The following is a 21880-nucleotide window of genomic DNA, read 5'->3' as shown; positions in this document are numbered from 1 at the left end:
ATTTGTGCAGTTGATTGCTAAAACTGATAGAAAAAATAACTGGGGGGTTTTTTTGATGGTTCAAGCTAAAGTTGGGGTTTTTTTAACAAATTGCTGTAAATTGTCTAATTCTTTGTGGGATATCTGGTGTGTGCACATGGCCCACCTTACCTAATAACCCTGTTTGGAGCAAAGTGCTGTAGTGTGGCTGGTTCAAGAGCACATGTCGATCACACCAGGCTTTATTCTCTGCTCTGCTATTTAAAGCTGCCCTTGTTCTACATGCAGATATGCTGGGAGTATTTAAAGGTAACCGGGTGCATATTTGCAGACAGCTTGGCACCCATTAGCAGCTACTCAAACAGATGTAGTTAAAGTTGTATTAGTTGTCTGTAGTAAACCAGGGAAAGGTAAAACAAAGCAAAACTTGAGTAAAGAATATCTATATTTCAGGATCTCCCAGGGTCAGGTTGCACTAATCATCACTTGCATTATGATTCAGGTATTAATGTCGTTACTAATGCGTTTAGCAACCTTACAGTGTTCTTAATTTGTTTGGGTTTTTTAATTTGTTTGGTAATTGGTGTTATTTAGTAAACTAAAGGTCCAGAGGAACTCCTCATTCAGTACAACTGTTTCAGGATTCTTATCCCATTCTTCCCTCCTCTCGGGGGCAAGTGGAATGCAGGCAGGCCCCAAGCAGTGGGGCACTTAAGATATTCTTTAAGTCTCACTGTTTAAAGTTAAGCATATGTCTTGCTAATTTAGGTTCTTACCCTGGGTGCTGCGTGCAGCTGGGTTTGCAGGAGCTGCTCACATTCCTGAGCAGTGTCACTGGAGTCTGCAGTATCCTGCTCAACAGTTCTGCCCTGGAATTCCACTGCAGACTGAGGTTATTGTGCTGTCCCTGCAGAGTTTGCCTGTGTCAAATACACTCCATTCTCAATACAGAATCCTAATGTTAGCCCAAAACTTGTATGTCTCTATCTTTTGATGTTTATTTTCTGCAGGTCACCAGTTAAGTAATTTGTTCTTTCTGTCTGTTAATTCTGGGGATAGAAGGTATCATCTTTTTTTCTGATACTGCCTTCATACATGTAAGTGGAATTACCAACTGCTGGACAAAATACTTCTCTTTTAATGGAAGAACAACTGATTATGTGGGCTCCTTTTGTCAATCTGTCTCCCTACAGCATGATTTTCTGGCTAAAGAAAAACTTTCCCAGAAATCTTGTGTTTAAAATCTTACTTTGACAGGATACATGCTGGATGTTCCCATAGCTTTGTGCTGTGTCCAGCAAAGTGTTTATGCTGGAATACTAAACTGTTTATTCTTTCCTTTTTTGTATAATGAATTAGGAAACTAATTTGAAAAAAAAAATAATTAGAATTGCAACAAGTTTCAGGAGCTGAGCAACAGTTGCTGGTTATTCTTGCCCTTTTTCATCTCTCCATGTGCTCATATCTGCTCTTCTGTGAGGAAAGGCATGGTGGGAAAGCCAAGAAGGTGGCAGTGAATTGCCTGGAAAAGAAGCCAGGGACACTGCTAGGAATGCACTGGTGTAAACATCCTGCTTTTAAGTACCCACTGCCTTAGAGGAACTGAGGACAAGGAGATAAATTCATTTGCTTTTGAGACTCCTCCCTGTTTGGTGAGAAGACTTTTCTGCCTCACCTGCTTGTGGAGGCCTCTGGTATAGGAAGGGTACCAAAGGTGCTAAATCCAGATGAGTAAAGCCTGAAAGTAAACCTTGTACTTCTTTCTCCTCCTGTAAATATGACATTGCACTTTGGATCTGCTTTGAATCTGAGTTAAGATACAAGCTCACCGAATGGGCTTGAACAGACCATTCCATTGGCACTAGAAAGTGTCTGTGCAAAAACAGCAGCAGGTTCACACTTGGGTTTAGGATGTGAAGAACTGAGAAAAGGCAGTGACATTCAAAGCTGATGACTGAGGTACCTGGCAGGTTCCACACTGCTGTGCTGTAAATCCCTCGTGGACAGTCTCAGCTTTGAAATCAGCAGGGCTGGAATTCAGACTAAACTTTGCTGGGATGCTTTGTGAAGCACAGGAGAATGGAGGACCCCTGGGAAGAGGAAACAGCGACAACTTGGTGTTGCACATCCATCTGAACAGGATTGGACAGCTGAGCAAACTCTGCTGGGCTGCCAGATCTTATCTCTGGAATCAAATACAAGTACAGAAACTGTTGCCTAAACTATTAAATGTGAAAATGTCTAGAAGGGTGGTCAGAAACAAAGATTTCCTATAAAGAAGAGGGATTTAAACCTTAAAATCAGGGAAGATCCACTGATTCAAGTAAAGAAAAGAAGCTGTAGAAAACTGTAACCCTGTGTAAATGTAGAACCTTATAATGTGCAGTTATGGATAATCAGAGTTGACATTTTTGAAGCAATGAAAAGCTGTGTGACAGGGAGAGACCGAGAAGTGACGTTCAGTTTACACAAGATACACCTCTCAAATCTGTTCCAGGATCATGTGTCTGTGGTAAAACAGAGGAGTGAACACATGCATACATTAGTTTGTGTTCATTAAGCTGATTTCTGAGCTGTCTGCACGTGTCATGTGTTAATTCAGGTTATAAAATACACGTTAGGTGCTGCTTTATCCTCTTAAAATTCAGATTTCAGCAGTCTGGCACCACGTGTGTTTACTCTTCCTTAGGAGTGCAGAGTTCCTTGTGGTGAGAGGTCTTTCTATTTTGAGGTCTTGGTTTTCTGATAAAGCATGCTACAATGATTCAGGGACAGCTTTCACAGGTCATGTTCTTTATAATAAAGTATTTTTATCCTTTTGATAATTGCTTAAAAAAAGAAAAATTGCAACTGTTGGAAAATATTTCAACTCGGTTATCGAATTTATGGAAAAATTCTTCAGCAGATTTAAATCTCGAAGGAAACATTTGGTTTATCACCATTCCAGAATATTAAACCTCTCTAATATTTCCTAATACTTCTGTATTTCCTAATCTTCTGTAATTTAATGTGCCTGTGTCTGTAGATTACAGGAAATAAATTGTACTTGCATCCCTTTTTTAGGTACACTTGATTTTCACGTGGAGAGACTAAAATGATTACTTATGCAGAAGCATTTTGTGCTCTATTTGCCTTTGCTAGATGAGACCATCCAAAAGGACTTGATTTTACTATTTTAGAATATAGGAGCAGTAACCACATTGTTTTGTTTTATACACCATCTAACATGTGTACTCAGCAGATAATATAACTTTATGGACTAAGTCAGTATCTTGAAGATCTCAAAATAACCAAATTGTTATAAACATCACAGAAATTGCTATTCTTTCTTTCCAAATTATGTGGAAAATCTCTTGAAGGTTATTTTAGGCAAACTGCATCTTTTTCCAGATGACAAATATTGCAAATCAAGTACATCTCCATTTTTAGGTGCATTTTATTGCTTATGTGTGTAAACTTAATGGATTGTACTATTAAACTTTTTAAGCATTCTCTGCTCATGAAGAATGTATTACTGTCATCTATACACGTGCTTTTAATTCAACTTTTAATCAGCTGGACTACTTTTGTCTTAAGAATAGCATCAAAGTGATACAGCACACAGTGACTGAAGAACATCTCGTGTTTGTGCATAATGATAATTAGATGAGCATCTAATGGCTTGGAAAATTGACCTTTTTATATCTGTGTGAGTGTATTGCAAATGGAAGGCTTTTATATGGACCTTGAATGCTATAGCTGTACTTGGAAAGAATTAGGAAAGCTCTGTTGAGTCAGCTTTTTCCAAGGAAGTAAGATTTGGCCTTCTGTACACACAAACCCAGAAGATCATTCCCTGCATGAAAGCTGCTGAGCTTTGGGTTAAGGATGTAATTTGAAGGCTCAGCTCAGCCAAAGCTTACCTTGGAAAGGGCCTGTGAGTAGGAGGAAGGTGGAATTGCAGATCCTGGTGACTTGGTGCTGTCCTAGGCTCCGTTTTCCCCAGTTTTTCCATGAGATCCCTGCTTTGGTTGCCTGTTCCCAGTCACAGACTGGTGTGAGCAGAAGCTGTGAGTTCCCAGCAGGGGCTCCTGGAGGTGTGAGCACACACTGACAGCCGGGCTGGAGCATCTTCTGGGGGTTTGGTGGGCACGGGAGGAGTGGTTTGTTTTTTGAAAGAATCTGTCACCTCAGTTTGCATCAGAGTGGTCCCAACAAAGAACCCTGAGACATGTTTAACTCCTGCTACATGCTGCTGTAGTGGCAGAGTACAGGATTTGGTTAGATATTTTTGAAAGACCCTGACCTCAAATACATTTTCATACTGAAGTCAGTAACATCTTCATTTATATGCAGCTGGTGAGATGCCTCCAGCTATAGGCACTTTCTTAATCCCAGATATTTGTGTTATTGGAGAATTTAAACTCATAATTTAACAGTAGCTGTTAAACCCAGAATGGTCTTTGTGGATACCCTGCTTCATTCTTGGCTTGCCAGTTTTAACCTATGGCTGCATGACCTAGTCATGAGAAGGTGCCATCTGAAGGTTGGGGTTGTTTTCTTTTTACAAATATGGCATGACAGAAAATTCACTGCTTTCTAGGTGCGTCCTGTAAGACTTCATGTACTACTGTAGTAGCTACTTGGTTGGACTGATGATATTTTAATGAATATTCAGTCAGCACTCTCAGAATTATAACTATTTATAAATGTAAATAAAGCTCCTTGGGACGTTTCAGCAACAGGGGCGACAAACCACTGTGCCACTTGTGCCTTGCTGGAGGACTGTGACACGTTCCCATGGAACTGAGCTGTGTTGATTTGTGCTTCTGTGCTGTCTGAATTTGGGTATTGTCATTCCTTTCCCTGGGCATGAAGCCACACGTGGAAGGGGCCTGACAGAGCACTGGGCCCCTCCTGCTCTCGGGGTGCCCTGACTTTTCACAAGTGGATTCCTTTGCGAGGTTTTCTCCTCTTCAGAGTCTGTAAAGTCCCTCCTTTCTCATCTTGCTTTCCTGCTCGTGGTGTATTCACTGATTTTCCACTGAAGTGGGAATAGGAACCCGTGGCTTTATTTAATGGTGGCACTCAGGACTAAAATCCCAGGGAGTTCTTTGCAGTGAGTAAGTGCTTTCCTTTTTTAAATGCTGCACGTAAGCGCCAGACTCACTTGTGAGCTCCAGCCACGTTTCATTCAGGGCTGGCAGGAAGATAACACATGACCAGTCTTCAGAGTTTCAAAACATGATGTGAAGGTGAATGCTTCTTGATTGAATGCTGAAAAGTGAATTTGTGGGCAGTTCCATCTCTGAGGTTGGATTTTGCTCTGAGAGTTTAGAGCATTAGCTTTGTTCTCTGTCTTACCATGCAAACCTACCAGAGCAAAGACAGATAAATATTCTAGATTAGCACACTGTGATGTGACAGTAGCTTGGTTCTGGCTTGATTTTTTTATCTTGTTTAGTTTTAAATAGACAGTCCTTTGCAAAACCTTGTAAAGCTAGGATTAGTTTCACAGGCATTAGCAGTCCTCCCTATTTTTCCATTTTTTAATGCCCTTAGTCTAACTTTATAACCACATGTGCATTTTCAGGCACTACAACCAGGAGCCTTGATGGTAATTACTGCTGTCAGCATCACATCTGAAACTCTACTTCGTCCTCTTTGCAAATGCAAGTGAACCCAAAATAACTCCTTGGCTTCTCAAATAAGTAGACTATATTTGAGGCTCACATACTTGCTAGTGTTCCTTTCCTGAAGGCATTAGAATCCATAAGAACTCGGGATGAGTGTGTGAGCAGTTGCAGGCACTGGTGGGTGGGTTCCTCCTGCAGCTGTTCATTCCAGGAGTCTCTTTGTGCCACTGCCTCTTTTTTTGTGTTCTTGTGTCTAAGAATGGTCTCCTGGTCCTTCCATGGTATGTGCTCCAGCTGCAACTTAATTTGCACCCTACTGAAATTCCATAGGGAATTTTCCCGATAGTGTGGGCTCTGATAAACACCTGCTTGGCTGGGGGTATTTTGGGGTGTTAGGGTGGTGGTGGTGGCCACAAAGCCAGGAATAGCTGGCAAGGCTGTTCTGTTTTCTTTGTATGCACATATTGCTTTGTATGCACAACTGCTTGCCAATCACTCAGCATTGCCAACTTTTTTTTAATATTGGGTTTTTTTTGGTCATAACATGCAAATTTTGTGCCTTTTTCTGTAGCAGTGAGAATTTTGAGTGAAAACACAGATATTCCATATTGAACTAACTGAGATGTTAAAAACATCCTGGCTCGGTGAGAGAACACTTGGAATTAGGAATTTTTCCACAAATATAGATGTATTCAAAATTTTATTCTCTCTGAGCTTCATGTAATCTACAACAGGCTGAATGCAAGATCTGCAGAAGAACCCCTGATGCTGTGGTGTTCTGGGCTGTGGTTCCTTCATTTACACCAATTCTTTTTTTAAATATACACAGAATAAATTTGAGTTAAACAGCGTTATTCCCATTTATATGTAATCAATCACACATAGCCCAGAGTTAAATACATCAGAGTCAGTCTGAGGAGATGTCCTTGTCACTGAGTTATAAACCCACATGTAACAGCAAGAGCACAGTAATTATCTCACAATATCCAAAGGCTTTGAGTCTTCAGCCTGTGCTGCAGTTGGGACTTCCCTGTGGGGGTGCTGGAGGTGTTTCTGGATTGTGAATAAGTTGATATATGAGACCACTTGACAGCTGCACTTTGTGTACACAGAGCTGTCCTTACCTTGGCATCTTCATCAGAGCCACCAGTCAGATCTTTGCAGGGATGGCCCATGTTTTACTCCTGTAGGGGTTTGTCATTTGTGTTGCTGCTTGTGCCTGTTTTCTTCTCCAGAAGGAAGTGCTCTGTGTTCCCTACAGACTGGCAGAATCAGGGAAACCATTTCTTTGGATTGCCCTTGAGCCACGTGCTAGAGGGATTTTATAACTGTGACATGTAGAAACTTTTGTTTTAATTACAAATTTGGTGTGGGGAGCAACTTAGCCAAAGGGAGAGGTTGAAAATAGGAGAGTGGAAAAATCTGCCTCCAGGCTCTACATCCCTGTGCCTCCCTGGGTTTAACAGTGTTAACTGCAGATTCAGCAACTGCTCATGTGAAAAAGTGATATTAGAAAATCATCTCATGTAATATTAGAAGGGAATTAATGCAAATTTATGAGAAATAAGGAACACCATGTTACTCCATCTGCTCTGAGCGGACCTCAGGCTAATGCTTTACAAACCACAGTTTGGTTTTCTGTTCCAGCATTTCAGATCCCACTATGTGATTGTTTCTCAACCAACTTGGATGCTGCAGTACTTTTTCTGTTGCTTTTAAGAGGTAAAAAGAAAGAACCAGTAAGAATGAGCTGAAAAAATCAGAGACTTCATATGAATATTGGTGAAGTTGTGATTACAGTTTGCTTAGCTTAATCTAGTAAAATCTTTGTCCAAACTTCTAATAATTTTTTCCCCTCAGTGATTAGTCTGAGAGACAGATATTTATTGTTATGTGCAGGTTTTGAGCTGCCAGCCCAGGTCCATAACTAATAAAACCATAACAACCACCAAAGTAATAGTTAAGTTATGTGGATTTGTAGCATTTCAAGTGATGAGCAAACCATTCCAGTGTATTGGCATTTGGCCACTTTGCTCTGTAATAGTGTTTTTAAATGAAGAATTGCCGTGGCAACAGATCTGGAGGACGTTGGGTAGCTCTTTGCTGCTGACTCTTGGAAATAAAACAGACTTTTAGCAGCACATGTGTAATGTCTTAAGGTAAAGTAACCCAAAATAACTGCATCTGCTCCACTGGGAATGCAGTGTGGGGCACATCAAGCCAAAGTCTGACTTACTGACTTACGAATTTAATCCTTCTGTGAAAGTGTTTCTGGATGGTGAAAATAGTAATAAGTGCAACAGTTGAAATCTGAGAATAAAATAAAGGAGACCTGAGAGAAACTGTATTGCAGATGAATTTAAGCAAAAAAGAAGTCAGTTATTTTAAAGGCTTTAAGAATTCTAGCACTATAGGAAATGCTTCTGGATGTGTTGTTTCAATTAAAGAAGTTTTTGGGGAAAGAGGATGCAGTGAAGATGAAAAACTTCACTTGCTCTTCTGAAGAACCAGCAAGTGAAAAAAGACATGAAAAGCAGAAAATGAAACAAATTCCAGTGAAGTTAAAATTTGGGGGTTTTTTTAAATTAATGGGCTTTATTTAGAACAGTATTTCTTGGTGACTGAAACATTGAGCATTTGTTACATGACTCAGCCAAGTTAAAAACTTAACAGTGTTTAGATCAATATAGCAAAGTAATATCATAAGATAGATCATCAGAAGCCTGTAAAGGAAAAGGGAAAACCTCTGGGCAAGTTTTTTTTTTCTTCTCCCAGGTCATTGTGGCTGATATTTGAAAGTCCACTTTAAAGGCAGAAAAATGCAGTCACCTTGATATGTGTTAGTGGGTCATAAAGAGAATTTACTCTCACAGTATTCTAATGTTGTACCTTCCAGATGAAGTACTGTGTTAAAGTGTACATGAAGCACACTTTCAAGATGTAAATGGAATCTAAAAAATGTTTTGTTTTGGTTTTTTTTATATTTTAAAGATAAAAACACAGACATTACTGTGAAGGATAACACAGATGATTTCTGCCTTCGAGACACACTGAGCATTGCATCAACAGACTCCTTTGTTTCCACAGCTGAGGTAAGACTCTGAAAGATTGCTTTTTTAAAGATTCATTGATCTGTCTGAACAGTGAACAGAAGAATCCTGATTTTTTGCTAATCACTGTAAGCAAAAATGTATTCCTCTTATGGGGAAAAAAAAAAAGGAAACTTTCCAGGCTTAGTTGTAACCAGCCTTTTTTTAATTTTTTTTTGTGTGTGTGCACTGGCAGAGTGCTTCTCCAACTCCTAGACAGAAGTTGCTTTTGAAAAATATACCAGATTTTCATGAGTGAAGAAGCAGTGAGTTGAGGCTGTGGTGGTTCCTTTCACTGTGAACTGCATTTTCCTGTTCTTCTTTTCCTCCTGCCTTACCATACTGTAGAGATGTATGCAGAAGAGTCTGTATATTTTAGAGCTGGGAGTTTTTTGTTTGAGAGGAAATCATTGGAGGTTGACAGCTCCCTGTTTTAGTGTGTTCCATGCACAGTATGGAGGCACCAGCTCGAGCTGTAACTCTGCTCTTGCACCAAGAGGAAATTATTAAACAGGAACCAGAGGTTTGAGACTCTGTTATGGAAAACCTGGTAAGGAAAACTCATCTGACTGTGTGAGTGGGGTGTGGGGAGTCAAATGGGGCTCCCATTGGGTTAGTGCAGCCACTGCTGGGAAGGAACCTCTGTCCCAGCAGTGAAAGTCTCTGGATCTGGGAGTGGGAGTGCCAGGGAGCCTCTGGAATGGTCTGACTGGGAGAATTCCTTAACAACACGACATACTTCATCTAGTTTCTCTAATCTTCTTTGATAAGACCACAAAGGATACGTAAAGAAACAATCTTTGGATAACAGGATATTTTCTATCAGCTGAAATCTGCTGCAGCTCCCTTGAAGTGTTTGAAGAATCTCATATGCAGTGACACATTTACTGAGTGAGGAACATCTCCTGTTGTGCTCTCTGGGGAGCTGGAGGGATCTTGAAGAGCACTTTTCTCCAAATAACAGGAAAGGCAAAGTTGGCCTCGATAGATACATTTTGTGGTAGATATTGCTCTCATAGATGCACTGCAGCTAAGCTGCTAAACTCAGCTGTAAAAAGAGAGAATTGCATACCCATGCTTTGCAGTTATCATCTGACTGTCTGTTATAGGGTTTGGTTTTCCATAGCACAATTACCTTGATTCAGTAACTCACATTAAACTGTGATTACCTTGATTCAGTAATTCACATTGTTGTGAAGCCTAGCATTCATTCCTAACAAAGATTGTTATCTCTAGAGGCTAGTTACTCTTTCCTGTGGTTTGGACAAAACCACAATTCAAGCTTGCTTCAACTCCACCAGCTCGTGAGAGGAGCTGTAAACCACTATAGTTTGTACATTTTGTTTCTTTTTTTTTTTTCCCTATGAACTTTCATAGTTGTTTTTACAAGTATGTGAAGATGCTCAGTCGGGTTGCTTGGCTTAAAAAAAAACAAAAACAAAAAACAAAAGCAACCAACCAAACAGAAACACCCAGGATGTATCAGCTCAGTGGAATCATCATCCTATCCTGAACCTGTATTGTCCCAGGGTGTGCTAAGGAAATGTTTAAGTTAAAATTGGCAGTGTAATTGTCTTTACCTATGCTGAAAATATTCTCCACGTTCTGATGCCTCAGAGCCACTTCTGTCAACTCTTCCTTCCAGGACAAAGTTATGAAGGTTTTCTCTTCCTTTCCAGCTGTTCTGTCCTTTGCCAATAGAAAAACTCTCCTTTTTCAGATTTTATGGAATAATCTAGTGAAATTCTCAGCTGACAGAAGTCCTGAAGACTAACAAAGCATGAATAACTTGTAGTTTAGTGTTTGAGCCAAAACACCACCAATGTTCTGGATTAAATATGAGCCACTGGACTTGAACTACAGGGTCAGGTCACTCCAGCAGTGGGTACAGGACATCATTGTGTGCTGCAGGTAGAATGAAGCTGTGGATGGATGTTCTTGTACAGATATACTGTTACCTGGATTTAACATTTTGTCCATCCTTGGGGGGAAAAATGCCTCACATAAGTACTGTAAGTAATTGTGGCAGTGAGAAGGAGCAATAACTACTTCCCAGTGTATTCAGCTCTTAGTGGAGAAGCGTTACAGCTTTGATGTATCTGGATTAGAATTGACATACCTGATTCTTTTATTCTAGACATGATGATATCAGGTAGCTTCTTGTTTATCTACTTTTTTCACTTTCTTGTTCTTGCACTAGCAAAACAGTGAAATGTTTTAGTTTAGGCTAAGAGGCCTGAGGCTTTTCCAAATTTATCTCAGCTAAGAGCCAAACAGGTAGTTGTTCTTTCATCATAACCTCCCTGACTGCAGTTAAAATATTAATAACTGCTCTAAACCCCATGTCATGATAGAAGTGTTTAGCAAGGCTTTTAAATCTGGAATTCATATGTGATTTTGCCCTACCAGGATTAGTAATTTCTCCTTGCAGGAAATTAGAACGTGGCACCATTTTTTGTGGTCACACCACGCTGCAAGTTGTGTGTTGACAGTTCCTTGTCTTCCTCCTACATCGTGTCCTATCCCAAGGAGCAGGACTCTGGTTTTAGAGGCTGGAAACTGTTTCAGTGCTGACACACAGATCAAATTTAGCTCAGTGCCCTCAGGAGAAATAACTGTCACAAACCAAGACACAGATGCTTGAATGGAAGGCGATGGGGGCACTGCTTAGGAGGCAACAACAGTGTCGTGCTGTGTTGTACGAGGACAAAATCTAGGAAGATGGTTTTTAAGGAAAGAGCTGTACAAAACTGGGACAGCTGGCAGAGTTTAAGTCGTGTGCCCTTTTGGTGAGCTCTGCAGGATAACAGGAGTGTGTGCCAAAGCTTCCTCTTGGCTGGGGCTGAGAATCAAGAGGGTGCTGAGCATCACACATCTGATGACTTCTCCCCCAGAGTTGTGCCTGCCTGGACACCCACAGTACACAGGTGCCTGAATCCTCACAGAGACAGTTTAGACACAGTTGTCATCCCCAAGCCCAGACAGACTTCTACTCTTAAACACCCTCAGGCTCTCAGAAGTACTGCAGAAGGGATGGTAAACACAACTGTTTGCCCTAATTAAGTTATTAATACTGTATCCTGTGATAAACAATGTTTTCTTCCCTATTTGAGCCTCTCTGCCATCAGCTTGTGTTGAGGAAGGTTAGTATCCTTTTCATAGTCTTGTTCTCCCGTCTACTGTGATCAAAATAGCTGCCACCCTTGGCAAGAAAACAGCCCTGAGTGTGCCACATAAAGGCCTCTCCCTCTCTTTCCTGGCTTCTTTTCCATCTTCCTGACAGGGGCTCTTTCCTGCTCTCCCTGAGCTTTGGTGCTGCCTCTCTGTTGTCAGTGCACGTGCATTCATCATATCTTATTTTCATATCTTGACTAGAATTGAATCTGCGGTTCTGTTATCAAATAAACTTTACTTTCTTTGTTAAAATGTTAGCTCCATCCAAAGCTTGGGAGGTTTTTTAGACTTGTGAATAAAGCCTTAGCTGCTCTTTTTTTTTTTTTTTTTGTAACAGCCTTCCTGTTTTCCTCCAGATCTTCCAGATCAACACAATTCAGTTTATTAAAGTACTGTCTCAAGTGTTTTAGTTAGTAATCACCATCTGATCTTCCAACTTCCAACTTCCAAACCATGTTTCACTCTCATCCTGTAACTACTTACTTTAAAAAAAAAGAAATGTTTTCTCTGGATGTCTTTATGCTTTAAAGAGACTATTATCAGCCTTTTTAGTATAGGGGAAGCATCATTTCTCAGAATGTAAGGAATGCTGACTGTTACAGTAAAGTGACCTTTTTATTAGGGGGAGCAAGCAAGAATTCCATTGTTTATTTTTGTTACATTCACGTAGGTGGTTATTTTGGTAGTCAACAAGGCTTTGATGCACAGCTGAGAATTTTTTCTATTTATTAAGAAACAACTTGTGAGTAGCAAATAAGGGTACTGAGCCTGTTCCTGGGAATCTCAGGCTTAAAAACTATACCAAGTTCCAGAGGTTTGGTGCTTTACAGCAACGATTTCAGCATCTCTTCACTAGCAGATGCAGCCCTAAAGCTGAAGTGTCCAGAGAAAACTGATCAGCATGTGAACAATCCATGTTGTAACCTTCAGAGACACAAGGAAGCACCACAAGCTTAGACACGAATTAGCACTACAGGCTTTGGAGTTTTGAAGGTGTGTCCATATTATTCCAGCATAATGAAGTCAGGTGTCCACTGCAGGTCACCAGAAATGTCCTGTGCTGTGGTCACTGACTGTGCTGTGGTCACTGACTGTGCTGTCTCTCTTGAGCCTTGAAGGGATGGAAGTCAAGCCTTCCAAGATGAGGTTGCTGCTGCTTTAAGGTCATGAGAACCCTGAGGTTTGCTCAGTTGTTCAAAAGCATGGTGCTAGTAAAGCCAAAGTTTGGGGTTTAGGGGCTGTTCACTTAAGAATTAGACTGGATCCTTGTGGGCCCCTTCCAACCCAGTGAAACCTGTGGACACACCCAGCCCTGAACTGCAGTCACCATTTTATCTCTGCCTTGTCTGCATGTTCATGTTCTCCTCCATGTATCCCACATGACAGTGAGGAAGTAGCAGACATTTGGGGGCTGGCACGTCAGGGCCATCCTCACAACCCTCTGTGCCACTGGCAGCTGCCAACACTGTGGTGGAGCACCTCAGAGGTGTGGGAAGGTTTTCAACATGACACTGGCTGTGCAAAGAGGTGTCCACTAGAGAGTGGTTTGGTCTCGTTGGGATTTTTTTAGCCAAATGAAACAATTTAAAATGGAACCTGACAGTTTATGGAAGGAATTGTATGTATCTGCCAGAAGTAAAAGGTTACTGGTGTGAGTGACTCAACCCCCACGTGTAAGTTCCAGCAAATGAACACCGTCTAACAGCGTGTGACACTTGTCAGAACACCAGCTCTGCACTGAAATCTCTGAGTTTTTTCATATCCTTAAAAGTTTACATGGACAAAAGCAGGTACTGGCACTGTCCCTCCAGCAGGAAAGCCAACTTGGCCAAACTGTTGCTGCAGTGTGTGGAGAAGGCACACTGGGATCATCTCACCAGCACTTGGCTGGGTGTCCTCACTGACAGGAAAAACTTTGCAGCATGTATTTATTTGAAATTTTTAATGGAGGTTTCATACAAAGTTATAGTTTGATCTGATTTGTTTAAATCATTCCCAAACTTTTTATATAGTTCGATTACTTTGACAGTTACTTTTTAAAGATGTTTCCAGGCTATGTTTTTATAGCCTAGAAACACAAGTTTGTTTGCCCCATACAGGATATTAAAAAAAAATAAATAATTAAAAAAAATAATTAAAAAATAATAATTTAAAACAAAATAATTTTCTGGTCATTAACTAATCTAATGTAAGCTTTTTTCTTTTGATTATTAATAATATGATGTAATGTTTATAGTGGAAATCGTAGCTAGCCGTTGTTTTGTTGATTAAATATGATACCCTGTAAACAGGAGTTCTCTGTTATTTATGTGCTTTGATTTATTAATCTGGTTTTGGTTTTTTTCTTGCTTTAAAAATGTCTGTGAGTTCACATTAATTTATACGATAATCACAGAATTAAAACTGCCAACAATGAAAACCTTTTTGGCAGCCTGTCACATAAAATTCTGAGTGCTCATGCTTCATACAATGTGCTTTGGTAACTAGCAGACATATTTCCCAGCGAAACAAAAACAGGGGTGGGAGGATGTTACTATTTCTGGTTTCCTAAAGATCTGCATGATGCAGTCATTCTGTACTTTGTGACCTGGCAATTATTTTCTTTTAACAGCTTGGAGACCCATTAGATTTAACCAGGCAATTTAAGAACTTACCTAGGCAAATTAAATATAAAATTAAGCTGCCTCCATAAGTTTTGAAACTTGAAACTGTAGCTTTCTGCTTCTAAGAGTTACGAAGTGAGTCTTGCAAGGTGTGCTGTGTTTATTCTGTGTACCAGTTGAGTGTTGCCCCTTTCTCTCAAGCAGATGCAGAAAAGGATGCATCTTTCAGTAGAGTATCAGGAAAATTCTTGAATTTGTTTTTCTCTTTACAAAAAATACGTTGTCAAGCTCTTTAATGAACTTCCAAACGATTTTTTTGTCAGCTTACAGAGCACAGGGAGATGCGGAACACGTACGGGCTGGATTCCCTTTGCCACTGCCCCTTGTATGAAGAAGCCATGCACTTAGCAGAAGAAGGCAAAATATATTCACGAGTGTTAAGGTACTGATTTATGTCTATTTAACTGTTTTCCAGAAAAGCAAAACTTAAAGTTAAATATTCTACCTAGAAATTGGGTATTTTTTCTCGGAGTTAGACTGATGTGACTGTTCTGGTGCTTCTTTTCCTAATGGTCTTTGAAAACTTTTCTATTTTGTGTAGGACTGAAATGTTTGAATGTCTAGGAGACAGTGACTTCCTTGCTAAGCTGCACTGTATTCGACAGGCTTTTCAGGTAAACTGTGAGGAGGGTGATTTGTCTGTCTCATTAAGCCTAAACTAAAGTACATGGCATTGAAAGCACTCTCTGTGCCAGCATTTTTATAACTTGTTCTGGAGTTAAATATTTTCTTGTTGCCTTTACATTTCTGTAGTTCTGAGATGAGATGAATTTGCAGAGGAGTCCCAGTTTTATGATTAGCTTTGGAACCTTTGCACCAAAGGCTTATTAGGAGCATGTCCACCATACCAGAGGTTATAATTATATGAAATGTGATTGGAGTGTTTAAGGTCACTTTAGTATAACCTGTGCATGAACATGTCTGTATTTTCTGAACCCTTTTCTAGGTAATTCTTTCAGAAACAGCAAACAGAATATTTCTTGCTGAAAGTGGAAGAAAAATTTTGTCTGCTTTAATTGTGAAAGCACGAAAGGTAAAAGGCTTTTTTTAACTGATGTTTTATTCTTTATGTGACTCCTATCAGAATTCACTTTCCACTGCAAATAAACCACATCTCTTGTTGAGTTTGCTTGATACTCGTTGCTTTTACTTTGCAGAATCCAAAGAAATTTGAAGATGTCTTTGATGAAATGATATATTTTTTGGAACAAACAGATCACTGGGATAATACTGAAATGGAACTTGCTGCTAGAGGAGTGAGTCTGAATTTCTGAAAAGTGCTTTTACCCTTAATAGGATCTAAAGGATCCTATTGAGCCATAGGATCTAAAAATAAAATTTTACAATTCAGAATTGTGGGAAAGGCAGCTCTTTTTTTTGTTTGTATTGCTGATTTAGAGAACTGGCATCCACCAGTTCCCCCAGAAAGTACCAGAAAGTACTTTTTTTTTTTAACTTCTCCTTTACTGACATAATGTCTTTAATGCATTTGAATATGGTGCATGCTGAATTCCACTGCTGAAAGAGAAACTAGGTTACTTAGGTCATGTTTTCCTTTAATACAGGTGAAAAATCTGAATTTTTATGATGTTGTTCTGGACTTCATATTAATGGATTCATTTGAAGATTTAGAAAATCCACCCATATCTATACAGAATGTAGTCAATAACCGCTGGTTAAATTCCTCTTTTAAAGAAACAGTAAGTATTCATGTGTAATTTTCATCCCAATTAATCTGCAGTATGTGGATGGTGTGATCAATATAAGTGTGTTGTGAGCATTCTGATAGAAATTTCTGTGTCTGCTGAAACTGTTCTGGTGCTCTGTGCTTTGTATCCTTAAAGTACAATCTCAAAACAAGACTAAATCCAGCAACTGCAGGATAAAGGCTGTGTAAAGTCCAGTTTAGTTTCCAGTATAACTGAGTGTGTACCTGAAATATTCCTCAAAAGAACTAAACAGATTGTATTTTTTCATAACAGCAGTTGAAAAGCTACAAGTCTGGGCCCAAAACATACAGAATAATTGAATGTATCAGAGAGAATACTTCAGCTTGTCCTGCAAAAATTAGTTTTCTCTGAGGAAATGGAATTTTAGAGGGGAGGTTTCACTGAGCCACGTCTGAGGTATTAGATCCAGGTTTTGGTTCAGAGACCAGAGATTTAGCCACAAGGCACAAAGCTGCAAGGAAACAAAAGTAAACTGATGCAGTGCAGGCATTCAGATATTAATTGCAATTTATGATTTCTCAGCTGGGCCTGTTTATTTGTCAGATAGATCTGTAAGGGACACAGGCTCCTGCCATGGTCAGCTGGTACAGATACTGCTGTCATTTCATCCATTTTTGTCTGTAAAATGCCAGTTTTCCTTTTCTTTTTGTCTTTCAATTGAAACATTCCCTCTAGAGAAAAAAAGTGCCATGCATATATTTCTGTAATTCTGGGGTAACACTGGCTTTGTGAATAGTTAATTCTCCTGCAGTACTCAAGGAGAGTCAGATGAGGATAGGAACGAGCTCTGAGGGGAAAAAAGCCCAGTACTGATATCAGTATATTGTATTTCACAGGTCCATATTTGGGCAAAACTCCTAAACTGAATCTGAAGCTATTGCAAGAATGTTTTTGCTAAAATGAAAAAGGACATTTCAATGTGTTCACATTCCACATAATATCTAAAATAGTTACTTATGTCTGAGCACATGCTTTAGTATATAAGAGGCTGGTCCTCAGTTAAACCCAGAGAGAATTGCTAACTGTTGTAACTGTAAAATCAGTCAAGGATGCCAAATTACATTTGAATCAAACTAAAGAAAATGTTGCAAAGATAGATCTGAAATGACACGTAATGAACTACATATAAATTTGGTTATTTGTATCAGCTGCTGTTTTGTAGTTTTAAACTTTGTGTTATCACAGGATTGAAACTGAAGAAAATACCTGTCCCCAAAATATAGAAATACAGTATTCTGCAGGTGAATTCTTTTGAGATGAAAAATGACTTGGGCTTGCTTTTTTTTTCTTTTAACAATTAGGCTGTAGCTTCGAGCTGTTGGTCAGTACTGAAGCAGAAAAGACAGCAAATGAAGGTAAGTTGCCCTTCAAAATCATGTGGAACAAAGTTATTGATCAGCTCCTAGGAATTTGAAGTTTAGACAAGAGTTTTCCAATTGTGGAAATTTAGCTCATGGGGCCCTAATACCTGTTTTTTAGCAAAAACTGAAAGATTTTTCAACCTGGTTTGGGTGCAGTCAGCAGTGGTGACAGTAATTCTGTTCAGGTTACCACAGCCCTGCTGTAGTAAGTGTGTTAGGCTTTTATGAAGACCTAATGTTAAATAATGGAAATTTATGCTAAACTTACTGTGTAACTTCTGTCTCCAATTTTCCATCACTTAGGTGCCTGATGGATTTTTTGCACATTTCTATGCTATATGTGAACATATCAGCCCTGTTTTGGCATGGGGCTTTTTGGGCCCTAGAAATTCCCTTTATGACTTATGCTGCTTCTTCAAGGTTTGCAACTTTTTTTTTTTTTTTATTACCACTTAACCTAAACAGGAAAAAAAAAATCTTCCTGATTAAAATAAATTAGTACCTTATTTATAAGTATAAACATTTCCATTTTCCTAAGGTTAGGGCTAACAGTAAGAAAGCATGAAAACTAAAGATTTTAAAATATTTTAAGAGCATTATTAAATGTTTTAAGCCTAGAACTGTTTTGCAAAGTCTGTTTTAGCACACTTCTGTCTCAGCACCAAAGTGGATGCTTTTAGGAAACATGTAAAAGAAACAGCTGCTGTTTCCTTCTTGTGAGCGAATACGAGTTTTTCCTCTTTCTTTTTTTCCCCTCGCTAGGATCAAGTGCTTTTCTTCCTCAAAGACATTTTTGATTTTGAAAAGGTGAGATACTCCAGCATGGAGAGCCTGGCTGAGGATCTCACCCAGCTGCTGATCCGACACACGGAGCTGCTCATGGCTTATCTGGGAGCAGACTCCCTGAGACACGTCGGTGCCTGCGTGAGCTCTCATGGGCACGTCGTGCCCAGCGGGCTCTTGGAAGCAAAAGTCCAGTAAGCTCTGAAAATCCATGACAAATGCCAGGGAGTGCACCTTGGGGTGCTCCTTCCCACCTTTTTTCTCTAGATGCTGAAGCTACACCGTGGCTCTCAGTGAGCAAGCAACTGGAAATGCATCACGTCACTAAAGTGTGGAAAAGGACTCAGGGAGGTTAAATGTACACCTGTGAAAAGAAATGGGGAGTGTATTGTTGTACATACCTAAATTAATTTTGCAGCCCAGCTGTCTCTGTATTTATACTTCATGTATCCCAAAGCTTTTTTCTGTAATATTTGGGTAAAGTTTATTTATGAAATACTGTACTTTTGCACAGATGATTTGTGAGTGAAGCTGATGGAGTTGTTCCCATTTAAAGGCTTACAGTACAAAGTGTTCACTGCAGAGTCTCATCATTAGGTGTCTGGAAGGTGTTTTGCCTGCAGTCTCTGATTCATGTGACACATGCAATAAAAGGAATCACACTCACAAAACTGAACATGTTGCCCCTGCCCTGGGATTGCATTTGTGTGGGTGTAAGCAGCCATTCTGTGCTGCAGTGCAAGGGAGCAGTGCAGGAAATGCAAGCACTGTTGGGGCAGGAATGACTGCCAGTATGCATTTTTTTACTTTATTTTGTTTTAAAATATCTAAACATCATTGAGGTGTTTAAAAATACTTATTTATATTTTAAAAGCTATGCTAGCTTCACCAATTAATTTTTAAACCTTTCCTTGTTCTAAAACTGTTACTACTCTATATGGTGGTAAATTAACCAATAGCATTCTCAGTTCATATGTAGCATTTCAAAATATATTTTTAAATAAGTGTGTATGGTAAGATTTGTTAATCATGAAACAGAATTGAAGGCGGTGTTTTATAATTTAAAGCACTTCAGTCTTCCTCCCTTCTCTGTGGGAAGTCAGGTGTCTATTTAAGAAATTCAAGCAGTTGTGGCCATCTGTGTGCAGTGTGAAACTGTGGCTCAGGCTGTGGAACCCTGAACTTCAGGCAGCACAGTCAGAAAGCCTGAGGGAACTCACAGTAATATTTTTTTCCCTGTTCCAGGGGTAATAAATAATGATGAGGTATAATCTTTGAATTTCTGTAAACTGAAGCAATGCTTCATAATTAGCTGAGGCTCTTAAACTACACTGACATATGTTTTGCCACACGGAGCCAGCCCACAAGAATCTATCCTGTGTCAAGAAATACAGAGTGGGTAATTACAGAGCAATTCCAAATATTCAGATACTTGAGAAGCATGTTGTTAAAAATCCTAGATATCAAAACAATCTTTGACTAGAAAAATGTCACCTTTTGTTGCAAACACAACCCAAAATGACAATATCCAAGAGGAGGGCCTGTGTAATTCATAGATTTTACCGAAGCCAACATTTTGCTCCTGTGTTGTACTCATTTGATAAGTACAAAAATGATGAAAATGTGTCATATAACTTGTGTGAAATGCCAACTGATTGTAATTTATTTAACAAAGAAAAAAGTATACTTCTATGTGTAATAAAACAGAAATTCCAAATGCTGCTCTTGGCCTGTTTCCACCGTTCAAGTTGCTGAGCTTGGCACTGTGCTCCATGCTGGACTTTCTTCTTTTCTCTGCAATGTCTTCATTGTGGGCATGTGAAGTTTTCTTCACCTGTCTCAGCTTTTGAGCAGATAAGTATGTTTAAGCTCTCTGTGTTTTGGCAGCTTATTGCAAGTCTGTGAATGAAATTATGTGGAACAGTAAAGGTGTCTTGTTGGGCTCATAATCAATAGGAATAGCTGGAAATAGCAGCAGAGCATATTCCACAGCAAATGCACTAGCTGTAGGTAGCAAAGGAAACTGTCTCTCTGGTCTAACAAACTGATGTGAAGAAAATTACACCTTAACATCCATCTCAGAGAAACAGAAATGCACTTTTTCACAGAAGTAAATGTATATTGAGATTTTCGTGGTTTTTACAAAAAGCTTTTGAACAAAGTGCAGCAGCATTGCACATGAGGTTATAAATGTTTCCAGATACTTTAAAAGTTGGTCTTCTGTCAAAAATGAAAGGGTTTTTTTTAAAACAGAAAGATCTAATGAAACACCAAAATATTTAGAAAATGGGGAAGAACTTGATAATATCTGGCTTAAAATAGGAGCACTTCCATACACTCATGGAGCTCTCAGAAGTCCACAGAATGGGGTTGGAAGTTGAACTGATGTCTTTCCCATCCAAAATTAGAAACACGGGTTCTGGTTGTTGTAAGATACCAACAAATATTTGATTCAGAAGCAGTTCAGAAACGAAGAGTGAGGGAAGGGAGAAAAAGAGAGAGGAAGAGGAAAACGTACATGTACATGTGGGTAAGCTTTTGATCCCCTTTGGCTCTTTTAGGACAAAAAACCATTCCTCTATTCTGTCCTTTCTAACTTCAAATGGGAGATGGAGGTCTCTGTAGCATAGAACTGGAGTCAGTTCTGTTAAAAGCTTCACCTGAGCTAGCAGGTGTGTCCAGAGTATCTGCTGATAACCAGCCACGTGGCCTGAGAATTTCAGAAGTGCACCAGCTCTGAAAACACAAGTGCCAGAGCTGCAGCACAGCAGGGACAGGATGATGCAGTTCTACTCTAGCACATTCAAAATCAGAATTTTGTTCATAATCTCTAAATTTGGGTAGTTTTGAATGCCACTTCCCATGCTAATAAGAACAAGCTGAATTTCAAAGCCATCCTCTTCTGCCATAACTGTGCTCCTAAAGTCAGAAATGTTGAATGTGTAGGGATTATACAAGAATCAAATATTTATATGATTTGTAATTTAGTTGTAATAATAATCTCACTTTTAATGTGTTCTTAATGATTATTATACATTTCTTTTGTAGTCTTTGGTTTCTATCAAACTGGACGTGTCAAACCAAGTGTCAGAGTAAGATCATTTGTGACCTTTCTATTGCCTAATGAAGTGCAGCTGTGTATATGAAATAAAATATTTCAGTGAAACAACTGTTGCTCATGTAGCTGTATCTAAAACTTGAATTTGCACAATTCTTGAAATCTGTTGCAAAATTATTTCGTAGGGCAGGTGTTCTGATGCCAGTTAGTCACCTTGAAATTGGAATTCGCTGCCTGAAACCAACAAAAAGCAACTATTGCAAAATGTATTATATAAATGAAAAAAACATCGAATGGGAACAGCTTTTGGGCTGTGCAGTTTAAACTGGGGGAACGGTCCTGTGCTGTCCTTCAAAAGCCAAGCACGTTTTGTCTTCGCTGGCCGTTGTTGAGATCTGCACAGCCAAAGGTCATGTGGTTATTGTCCT

The 21880-nt window shown here is 39.4% G+C and overlaps 1 protein-coding gene across 4 annotated transcripts in view; it reads left to right on the top strand.

The window, feature by feature from the left end:
• The window catches only part of MIGA1 (mitoguardin 1), a 35033-nt gene extending 13459 nt beyond the window's left edge, over positions 1 to 21574 (top strand). For all 4 annotated transcript variants that reach the window (XM_027649146.1, XM_027649148.1, XM_027649147.1 and 1 more), the window contains exons 8-16: positions 8586 to 8686; positions 14784 to 14902; positions 15062 to 15134; positions 15467 to 15553; positions 15678 to 15776; positions 16086 to 16220; positions 17552 to 17605; positions 17915 to 18031; positions 18374 to 21574. In XM_027649146.1, the coding sequence (XP_027504947.1) occupies positions 8586 to 8686; positions 14784 to 14902; positions 15062 to 15134; positions 15467 to 15553; positions 15678 to 15776; positions 16086 to 16220; positions 17552 to 17605; positions 17915 to 18031; positions 18374 to 18592 (1004 nt within the window). In that variant the 3' untranslated portion in view covers positions 18593 to 21574. The remainder of the gene's footprint in view (positions 1 to 8585; positions 8687 to 14783; positions 14903 to 15061; positions 15135 to 15466; positions 15554 to 15677; positions 15777 to 16085; positions 16221 to 17551; positions 17606 to 17914; positions 18032 to 18373) is intronic.
• The last annotated feature ends 306 nt before the right edge of the window (positions 21575 to 21880 follow it).

This window comes from Corapipo altera, unplaced genomic scaffold, assembly GCF_003945725.1.
Source record: "Corapipo altera isolate COAL_440 unplaced genomic scaffold, ASM394572v1 112, whole genome shotgun sequence".
Lineage (NCBI taxonomy): Eukaryota > Metazoa > Chordata > Aves > Passeriformes > Pipridae > Corapipo > Corapipo altera.
This window is presented reverse-complemented; position numbering and strand designations above follow the sequence as displayed.